The sequence below is a fragment of the Ricinus communis genome, chromosome 1 (assembly GCF_019578655.1).
Source record: "Ricinus communis isolate WT05 ecotype wild-type chromosome 1, ASM1957865v1, whole genome shotgun sequence".
In the NCBI taxonomy this organism is placed as follows: Eukaryota; Viridiplantae; Streptophyta; class Magnoliopsida; order Malpighiales; family Euphorbiaceae; genus Ricinus; species Ricinus communis.
The window spans coordinates 35,761,198-35,772,076 of record NC_063256.1 but is presented as its reverse complement, the minus strand read 5'-3'; the positions used below and the strand labels follow the sequence as shown (position 1 = coordinate 35,772,076).

Sequence of the window (10,879 nt, the reverse complement as noted above, 5' to 3'; positions counted from 1 at the left end):
ATGAAATAATATTGATTTTTTATGAAAGTATTTTTCATGAATATTGAAATGATTTTATAAATGACATAAGCATTCATCATTCATACGCATAAAGTTTATTAATTTATTAATGAATATTCATCATTAATAAATATCAAATTCATTAATTGATATAATAAATATAATACGAATTGTCCTTACAGGCACAATGCATATTTAGACACCTAAAATTTAATTATTTAATTATTTTAACATTTTAACTTTCAATTTAACTTAATTAACACCCAAATTTTATTTTTATAATCTATTAAACACTTCTAGTTTTTATTTTAACCTAACAGACACCCGAACTTTATTTAATGATAATATTAAAATACTTATGCATAATACACGTGTACATGTTAAATAAAGCTATATGTCAGAAAGTGCTTAAACATTATGAAAATTACGAGTTGAAGTGTTCATTAGGTTAAATTGAAAGTTAAGGTGTTAAAGTGATTAAATGGTCAAAGTTCAAGTATCCAAATATGCATTTGGCCAAAAAAAAAAAACACCAGCTAAAGTTATATTACAAATATATTTTCAACAAAATAAAACTTAATGAATATTTAACGTTTAAATAATAAACATTTAGTGCATATTTAGTGAACATACAAACTTAGTGAACATAAATTATTTATAAGAAAAACGTGGGTCAGTGTTTCTGACGCACGTGTGGTACCTGGGCCGGACAACAATACACTGTGGTCCAGGACCAGGATATAAGCGCCCGTAAATGATACAACAGCAGAAACTTGTAGATGCGCAACTTGGCTCATCACCAATACATGTTGTCATGCATCGAAAGGAAGAGAGGAACTAACATAGAAAGTGGAAAGGGTGGCTACAGCTGGTGCAATGTCCTTTGGCTCTCAGCACTTCAAGAACTCAGAAGATAAAGCTTCCCCCAAAGCCGAGCTCCGCGTCTCGGAGGAAAGTAACCACTCCTAACCATGACTTGGGAAGAAACCATTCACAGACATCCCTCCATCAACACAAATAATCTGGCCAGTGATGTAAGATGATGCAGGTAAGCAAAGGAATGCCACCACAGATGAAACCTCTTTTGGATCTCCAAGGCGTCGAAGAGGTGTTCTAGAATATACCTCTTCTAAATATGCTTCATTGCTGAGGACCTGGAGTGAAGATGAGATATAGTGAGATTACCAAAAAGCAATGGTCATTCTAACTGAATATTTCTATTTCATATATAAATTCATACACATTCAATATTTATATGACAAAAGTACATTATGCACGCAGCATATTAGGATGAAAGCAAAACAGTAACATTCTAACTGTCTAAATTGAACATAGTCCATAGTCTGAAAACAATCTGCAGAAAATCTATCTAATAAAGTACCATAATAGCTAGAGAAGTGATAAGAGAATTACTCGTTCCACCATAGAGGTTTTGATGTACCAAGGTGCAACAGCATTACTTCTTATGTTGTCTTTTGCCCACTCACAGGCCAAATTTTTTGTTAGTTGGTTAATTGCGCCTAGGGAAGAAACACAAAAAGAAAAAAAGCATTCAACCAAAACCTAAACTCTTGCAAGTTACACCCATATATACACAGCAAAACTAATCACCATGTAGGAAATGTGGCCCTTACCTTTTGTGGCTCCATGAACAGACATAGATTTGAGTGAGACAAAACCAGAGATAGAGGATGTGAATACAAGACATCCCTCTCCAGACAATTTCAAGAGTGGATAAGCAAGTTGACTTAAATGGAAAGCAGACTCGAAATTGGTCGCCATGAGAGTAGAAAATTCTTCAGCCGTGAACTCTATCATCGGCTTTCTAATGTTTGTTCCAACATTGTTAACCTACAAGCATCAAAAAAGGAAAAAAGAAAAGGTACAGCTTTTAGTTTTAACATGTCAGAAAATGATGATGAGATTATATTATCAGTGAAACAGATACCAGTTACTACAAGTTGCTGACTAGCTTCTAACAAAGATATTGATCAACAATAATGCAAGAACTAAGTTTGGGTCAAATCAAGGAATGAAATAACATTCTTCAAATGCATCAGAAATAATCACCAATTCGTAAAGATCATTTAAGTCTTTCAGGTGGATTTATTCAATTCTTTAAGTCTAGCTTCCAGGATTGTAGTGGCATTGTTTTATTGGCCATTATTTAGATAGATTATTTATAAGTGAATAGTGCAAAAGATAGAATATTTTATTAACCAACTGGTTTCAAGACACAAACTTTTTATTCTTGCCGCAAAGTAAATAGTGTTAAACTAAAATCCAACAGTGCAAGAATGCAGCCACAACAAGCTCATTTCTCTACTGGGCTAATGAACAAACATAATTTTACAAAATGGATAATTTGTATGCACTAAGAATATAGACAATAAGTAAGAAAAATAGCAACTTACTAGAATGTTGAGCTTGCCATCAAACACAGAAGACACAGTTTCCATAAGTTGCTCTCTTTGAGCTGAAACTGATACATCACAAACTGACCCACTAATCTCAAACCCCAATCCATCCCATTCCTCTAAGCACTTGTTAAGCTCATTTTCATTCCTACAACATGTGTGCATTCTAGCCCCAAAACCCATCAATTCCTCCACAATTGCACGCCTAAAAGGAAAAAAAAAAAAAAACGAAGCAAGAAAATTAAACCAAATGTACACAATTTTTATTACCGAAGGAAAATGAAAAATAAACTGGAATAGAAGATATACATGTATATCTACCCGATTCCTCGAGTGCCACCAGTAACAAGGGCTGTTTTCCCATGAAGGGTCCATCTGTTACCATTATTTCTTGTGCTAGTGCTACTCATACTGTGTGATATGTTCTGTATTGAAAGGGGTGCTGTAGTATATTGTAGAGAAGATTTGTTTGAGAGATTTGTATAAGTGGGTGTTGATTTATGAGGCTTGACCAAGAAGGTGAAATGGGAAATGGCATAGGATTTTGCAGAGGAAGAGGAAGAAGAAGAAGACAAAGAATGCAAGTGCAGAGGTGATCTGAGAGAGTGATACATTTTTACAGAGGTTTTGGTGGGATGCTGAAAATTAAGATTGCAGCGACTCCAATGTATCTGGTTTATGGTTTGGGCTTTGCAGCATAATAATATGAGTCTCCAATAGACCCAATTGAGAGGTCCTTTTATAAAGCTCAGGTCTTGTTGATTGAATTTTTATTAGTATCTTCTTAGTAGAAATTGATTTTTCTTTTATAATTACTCTCCACTATGGCTCGTCATACCAAAACATGCTAGGTCTATATAAAATGACAGCTACACCAAGTATTATGATTATTTTGTCAATTGCCATCAATTCTAATTTCAAACACTGCATAAAATATAAGAGAGGCTTAATGCCCAAAGAGTCTTAAATTTTGCACTTGTTATTGAATCTAACACGTAGTTTTTAAACTTTTAATTTTAGCATTATATTTTAATATTAATTTCAGTTTTAGTATTTAATAAAATTATCTGTCAAATCTACTAGTTTGACGTAAATTTCAATAAAAAAAAAAAAGAACCGAATCAATATTAGAGTTGTTAATTCATTTTTTATTACTAAAATATTATCATTTAAGTATGCAAAGTTGCCAATAGTCAAAATGTTTTATTATATATTTGCCATGAACTGCCTGCAGGTAGAGTGAATTCTTAAACAAGGATCAAAACCTAATAAAAGCTCTGGAACATAATGGCAAAAGGAAAAGGCTAAAAATCTATGTGCATAATCTTGTAGCAAACATAAGTAATGCAAGTTGAATCCTTTCAATTTTCTAAGATAGTTAGTTGTTATTGTTATTTAATTTGTTTCAATTATTTTATAAATGAAAGTGACTTAATCTTAATAATACAATATATTTTGCAATAGATAATGTAATCATAAAACCGTCCAAATAATTTATTTATTTTTTATTTTTTTTAAAAAGACACCTTCAAACACCCCACTTTCTAGTAGTGTTGGCATTGAGTTGTTTTATTTATTTATTGTTATTATTTTAAATACATTTGCTATGCACATAAATATTAATAGTTGAACACATTATTGTTCATATAATAAATTAAAATAATTATTAAATTTTAAAAAGATAAACACTTTTAAATTTTATTTAATGTGTTTACAATTTAAATCCAATGATACTTAATTCTAATTTTAATTTGGTTTTTTTAATTAAATTGACTTAATTTAATTAGAAACATAAGATAAATATTTATATATATGAAACTGATGAATGGTGCTTGCTAATACTTTTTTCTTAATTTTTAATAATAATTTTAAGTGATTAATATAAATACAAACAAGTAAAGTGGTAATTATTTTTATATGAATAATTTTAAATAAAATTGTGATTAATCCAAGCATACATAATAAATAAAATATAAATATATAAATTTTATTTTTTTATTAAACTTATATTAATAAATTTTTGATATAATTTTTAATAAATTAAATTAATAAATAACTAAGACAATCTAATTAATTAAAAATTAGTAAAGTTTTATCATTAAATTAATCTATCTTCCCCTTCGTACTTTAATACGAGTTATAATATGATATAATGCTAAATATAAATAAAAATATATGCACTTTATAAGAGATAATAATAATAATAATATAATAGACAAATTTAATATATATGCACTTTATAAGAGATAATAATGATAATAATAATACTAATAATAATAATATAATTACAGATAGCCTGTGTATATTAATGATAGATCGGATATGCTAAGCCTAAGCTGTCATGGATTTTTCACATTTATTCAATTTTTATAATTTATACTTTTCGTGTTAAAAATTCTATGGGATATTGGGATTAATTTAAGAAAATTGATTTAGATGATAAATTTTATGATCATTTTTGGTATCTTTCTTATATATTTTTTTTAGTATTCACAAGTACACGAATCGTTCCTATAGTAAGGGTAAGTTCACCACGAGGTCGATCTCTCAAGGGACTATGAGGCCATTTATTGTAAAAACTAATTATCAACACAAAACAATAAAAGTAAATCTAAACACTCTGAATCAGTATTTTGAGAGGGTAATATTCATAAAGTAAAATAACTAAATAATAAATAAATATGCAACGCAAATGCAAATACTTATAATCTAAAATTATATGTTAAAATAATATTTAGTCTAGCCATTTACTTAGTGATCTCTTTATTTTACTTTAAACTTAGATCTAATGAATGAGACAGTGATATACCTTTTTTTCCTAAATCACTCAAGCTAATGATGTAGCTAGGTTTCTTATACCAATATAGATTAAAGTAAAGATAATGTTTCTAATACTGTTAACCTAAAGATTTTTATAACAAATATTACTACTAAATTGATATGATAGTCAACCAATAATAATAGAGGAAACTAATAAATATATGAAGGTAAAGAAATAATACATTAAATAAATAAATAACAAGGTTCATACATAAGTAAAAAGACTAAATTAAACACTTATGAAAATTAGTCTAACATATTTAACTCAATAATCATTGATATTAAATAAAAATATAAAAAAATGATAAAGTAAAAAGCTCCCTCTAGATCTACAAGTAGAAAAAAGATTGCTCATCAGTCTCCACTTCTTAAAAAGCTTCTTAGATCTTAAAAGAATAATAAAAACTAAAACTAAATGTTTATAAAGAATTATAGAGAATTATGGAGTGAATAATGGTGGCAGGTGTAGAAAGCAGATAAGAGAAAACTCCCCTCCTCTAGAATTATGTTTTGCAGAGATTTATATAGAGAAGAGTCATATTCTCTATAAATCTCCCTAGAGTCTTACCTTAGATAAGACTTTAAATATCTTTATCTCCACCAAATACTATCCCATAAATAATTCTTAATATAAATACCAATAATTATACAAAATGACTACAATGTTCATTGGATCTTGTAATTAGCAGGCCATGCGTCTTAATCTTGGGCCTTGATACGAACATGTTCAATTAAGCTTCTTTTTTAGTTCTATATTTTCCTATTTTTACTAATATTCTTGAAAATAGACAATTAAGCTTAAGTGAGACAAAAACACATATTTTCACCATTTTATATATAAAAATATATTATTTTAAATATCTATATATAATTTACACCGATCACTTTTTTAACATTATATTTAATTTAAGATTCCTATTTGTTCAGCTTAATAAAATGCAAAAGCTATTGAATAAATTACATTTATAATGAATACTTAAGCTAAATAAATAAATTTTCATTTTTTATTTATTTTGAGTTTGCTATCTGTATTTTCTTAGCGATTAATTTTTTTTTTTTTTGAAATGGTCAGTTAATTTTGTACGTCTTGTAGTTTTTCAAAATGGTGGGTTGAATTCCAAATATAAAATATTTAATGGACATAAAATTTAATTTCTTTTTGAAACATTAAATATAGTTCTAAGTATCTTTATATATTAAAACCCTTATGAAATTTCAAAGACATTTAATTTGTACTAATTTTAATTTATTTTTATAATAAATGACTGACTTAATCTTGAAATGATATTAACATTACCTTGCTTTGGAGTGATCCCATTAATTGAAATGTGACATGAAATGCATTTGTTTGGAGATTCATGCTTACCCCTGCAAGTTGCAAGTTCTTTGAAGGTTCCAAACATTTTATTTAATTCTAAGACGACAAAGCAATGTTTTGATTAAGTATAAACAGAATGTAACAAAATAATATTACTTTATAATATATATTTGATTAAAAATATTTGTCTTCATTTAATTAAAATTTTGATTTATTTATCAAATCCCAAAATGATTAATTTGTATTTTTACTTACAAGAATTTTAAAAAGAATTTGTTTAATTTTTCTTTTATCATTTTATAGATGGGAATTTATCACTTTTATAATAAAAGAAATAATATAAATTCATTGTTTTTATAGTAAAGAAGAATTATCCATATTAAATAATGGACATAGACCTTCAATCGACAAAAGAAAATAACTTAAATGTGTTTAGAATTGTAGTTGGGTGTTCAAAAAGCAGATTTGAATATTTTTTTATTTGATATTATTAATTTTTTAACATTTTTATGAAGTGTTTTTTTTTTTTTCAAATTTGTTTTTAGAAAAAATATTTTTTCACATGTTTTTAAAAAAAGTAATTTTCAGAACTTAAAGAATTATTCAAAATAAAAATTAAGGTTGAAAAAAACTGCTTTTTCAAACTTAATGTCAACCTTGAATTAATATGAACATTGCTTTCAATGGATCAGATCAGTAGGAGTTGAATTTAATTTGTAATTTGAAAAAGAGAAATCTTACAGCTTCAATTATAGCTTTTCATTTCATAGAGGATCAATGATGTATGAGTCTTGCCAAACCCAACTCAAGAAATCAAAATCAACACCTAGAAATTTACACTCAAGAGTACACGAAATTACAAATATACAAAAATAATATACTGCATGGAGTAAATGGTAATCTACAAAAAGAAAAAAGACAGAAAGAAAATGGTGACCTTGAAAGACAATTACATGAATTTTAACAGATTAATCTGACAGTAATTGGCAAAGACATATCATGTACAGCTAGCTTAACTGTGTGTTTTATCTCATTCAGCCATGAAGAATTGTTGATTCACCTGCCGCATGTCAGGATTGAATCTGTGCTAGACCAGGAATTAGCAGAATTAAAAGTGTCATGATTATTGACTGTGATTGATCCAGCAGGACCACCATACTGTGATATCTCAGGCAATGAAACATTATGATCCAAATAATTGACCACCTGCCTCATGTCAGGCCTTGCTGCTGGTGTAGAATGTGCACAAAGCAGACCTAGCTTCAACACCAACTCCATTTCCTGCACTACATAATTTCCTTCCAACCTTGGGTCGCTGCTACTAAGAATGTCTCCTCTTTTCCAGCACTCAAGCACCCAGTCTGCTAAAATCGTCTCTTCAGGCAGACATTTGGGCTCGAAAGGTTTCCTTCCGCAAGCAATTTCTAGCATAAAATTGCCAAAAGCAAAAACATCGCTACTGGTAGTAGGCTTTCCAGTTTTAATAAGCTCCGGTGCAAGATATCCTACAGTTCCAACCACACATGTTGTTTGAGGATTTGTTCCGTGATCATAAAACTTGGCAAGCCCGAAATCACCTAACCGAGCATTGAAATTTGCATCCAAAAGAACATTACTAGCTTTCACATCTCTATGTAAAACAACTTGTTCCCAGTCATGGTGAAGGTAAAGAAGGCCAGATGCTACTCCTCTGATGATCCGATGTCGTTGATCCCAATTGAGCTTAGCTTCTTTCTTGCTAAATAAGAACTTGTCAAGACTTCCATTAGGCATATATTCATAGACCAAGAGGAGCTCTCCCTTTCGCCGGCAATAGCCTAGAAGTTGAACCAAATTCCTGTGCCTCAGCCTTCCCATGCTAGCAATTTCAGCTATGAATTCCTTCATTCCCTGTGCAGAATTGTGCGAGATTTTCTTGACGGCAACTTGTGTATTGCAAGAAGATAAAACTCCTCTATAGACCTTTCCAAAACCTCCAGCTCCTAACAGGTCTTTATCTCTGAAACCTCTAGTTGCTTTATACAGGACTTCATAAGAAAATCTTTGAGGACCATATGCCTTTTCCCAATCTTCACGTATTTCTTCATATCTCTTCCTTCTTATAAACATAGTTCCCAGGACTGCCATGACAATGATAGTCACCGTTAAAGTTACTGCAAGCAAAATTATTAGACGCTGGTTAAGTTTCCTCGACTTCGCAAGAGAGGGCAGTGAAGGAAGCTTTGAAGGATCAAGGGTTTGTGACTCTCCACTTTTGTTGAAGCTCCACCCAAGAATATAATGACGACTTGACACTGAACCAGTGGCTGCAGAAAACCCCACATACATGGATTCTAAAAGAACCTGAGAAAGGTTTAAACTCTTTGACAAGAGAGGCCGGCTCGGTTTTGAGACGCCTATTGGAGCTACTGTTACATTGAGTAGCTTCTCCTCTTCCTTGTAGTCAATCCAGACCTGCATTGGGTCCCCACTATTTAGCTCCAGGGTCTGATTTCTTCCTTCTTTATCAAGATAGTAAGTTACTGGAGCGGATTCATTTGATTTCAGGCTGTTTATATCAATTCCAACATGGTTAGCATTCATATCTTCCAAGTCTGGACTCTTAGCAGAATCTAGCTCAACCGCAAACAAATGATTTGAAGATAACCCATCGGTTGTTGAATTCAAGAGGCCAAGATACTGGGTTGCCATGGATCCTACACATAGTTTAGATGGCGAGATAGCGAAAGCAATGCCGTGGCCGCCATGAGTTGGCAACTCAGGAACCATGGCGAAGACGAAATTGGTAGAGAATGAGAGAGCTGATTGAAAATTGTTGGATGAAGATGTATTGAACCTGAAAGGTAATGGGAAGAAAGCACGACCAATCATTTGGTATGAAGTGTTTGTTAGCTCCAATAAACCATTGGGGTGGATTGTGGCAATTCCACTTAGACTCAGATTAGCCCCTTGGAAGCCATTGTATATGAACTGGTTTATCTCTTGAGCTGAGGCCAACAATTTCAAGGAAACAAAAAGAGTTAATAGAATATGTAGTGCACCCATGAGAAGAAGTGGAAGAAGTTCAAATCTGCCTTTCAATTTCACCTGAATCTTCTCCTATATACACTTCCATTTTCATTTGTTCCATTCTGTTATTCAAGTTCTTACACAAAATCTCTTAATACTATATATATAATATGATTAGGGACTTGAAATATATATATATATATATATTTTTTGTCTAATATCATATTGAGATGCTCTTTGTATATAAATCTAAACTTGTAGGTCCCACTTCAAAAGTAACTTATATTTTTATTTATGAAAATTAAGTAGCTTTTGAGTTTGAATTCATATCATAGTTTATAATAATTGTATTTACATTGTGCAGTAGTTATATACCAATTAATATTATAATTTATCCCGTACTAAATAGTAACACATATAATCATATTATTACATAATTCATAATCTTACATGTTAAATTAAATATATCTAAAAATCTCTCAAATTTAGTGAGATTTTATCGGCTTTTACAGTGAAAAATCAGAAAAATAGCAACCCTTATTATGCAGCTCCCTGTATATTAAATCTTTAATAAATGAAAGTAAAAAAAAAAAAAAAAAAAAACCTGCAAGTCAATATGTATATAAAAGAGAAAATAGAATCCCAAGGTGACATGCATAGTCCAAGATAGGGAAATAAAAATAATTAAAAAAAAAAAAAAAAGAAAGAACCTTGTAAACAACTACAGGAAAATGTTAAATATAAACCTTTTTTCTTAAAATTATATATCAGATTGCCCTGTTGGTGCAAACTTTCAGGGGTTAGGGGACAAAACTGACACATACATTCAAAGGTTTATATGAAAGCAAATGGCAACTGTATATATATATATATATATATATATTTCTCGAAAGACCCATCAGGTGATATGTATATATTTGTCCTGGACCATCTCTCCTCCACGCGGTTATAATTATATCCCATTGCGATAATACTGTTTAACATTTTTATAATGACACCATTGTCTGATATAATCAGTTTGTTTCAAGAATCTAGGTTAAATTGCATAACTGTCCTATAGTCTATTTTTATGATTTTGATATTTCGTGAATATAAATGTTAGTAAATAATAGTTAAATTGCATAATACCATTAAAAAATACTGATTTGGCAATTGGAAAAATAGTGATTATTCCATACTACGTCACAATCTTAACGGTATTGCAATTTAGTCATTATTTGTATTAAACCATACAGTAGTTTACTAGAATTTTCCTTATAAATTACATTTTCCAAGTTTGAATCTATGGCTATACTCTTCATGTTGGCATATTGTC

The 10,879-nt window shown here is 30.1% G+C and overlaps 2 protein-coding genes across 3 annotated transcripts; both read right to left on the bottom strand.

The window, feature by feature from the left end:
• Positions 1–558: 558 nt before the first annotated feature.
• Positions 559–3,118, bottom strand: LOC107261366 (tropinone reductase homolog At2g29260, chloroplastic-like). Of its 2 annotated transcripts, none has more exons than XM_015720052.2 (5): positions 2,739–3,118; positions 2,415–2,622; positions 1,635–1,851; positions 1,414–1,520; positions 559–1,154 (listed from the first exon to the last, which is right to left on the bottom strand). In XM_015720052.2, the coding sequence occupies exons 1-5, from the start codon at positions 3,029–3,031 to the stop codon at positions 966–968; spliced, it is 1,014 nt and encodes a 337-aa protein (XP_015575538.2). In that variant the 5' UTR covers positions 3,032–3,118; the 3' UTR covers positions 559–965. The 2 variants fall into 2 exon arrangements, with proteins under 2 accessions (XP_015575538.2, XP_015575539.2); XM_015720053.2 differs by having other exon boundaries at positions 2,727–2,881.
• Positions 3,119–7,400: 4,282 nt separating this feature from the next.
• On the bottom strand, positions 7,401–10,388 carry LOC8284106 (L-type lectin-domain containing receptor kinase SIT2). The gene has a single exon (XM_002520466.2). The coding sequence runs from the start codon at positions 9,598–9,600 to the stop codon at positions 7,612–7,614; it is 1,989 nt and encodes a 662-aa protein (XP_002520512.2). The 5' UTR covers positions 9,601–10,388; the 3' UTR covers positions 7,401–7,611.
• Between the last annotated feature and the right edge of the window lie 491 nt (positions 10,389–10,879).

What these genes read in the sequence shown, in the direction of transcription:
- LOC107261366 (XM_015720052.2), bottom strand. Translation starts at nt 3,031, where the DNA reads ATGTATCACTCTCTCAGATCACCTCTGCACTTGCATTCTTTGTCTTCT. An exon ending in ATGGCAAGCTCAACATTCTA is followed by an intron (nt 1,852 to 2,414) that starts GTAAGTTGCTAT and finishes TGATGCTTGTAG; the next exon opens with GTTAACAATGTTGGAACAAA. An exon ending in AAACCTCTATGGTGGAACGA is followed by an intron (nt 1,155 to 1,413) that starts GTAATTCTCTTA and finishes TCTTCACTCCAG; the next exon opens with GTCCTCAGCAATGAAGCATA.
- LOC8284106 (XM_002520466.2), bottom strand. Translation starts at nt 9,600, where the DNA reads ATGGGTGCACTACATATTCTATTAACTCTTTTTGTTTCCTTGAAATTG.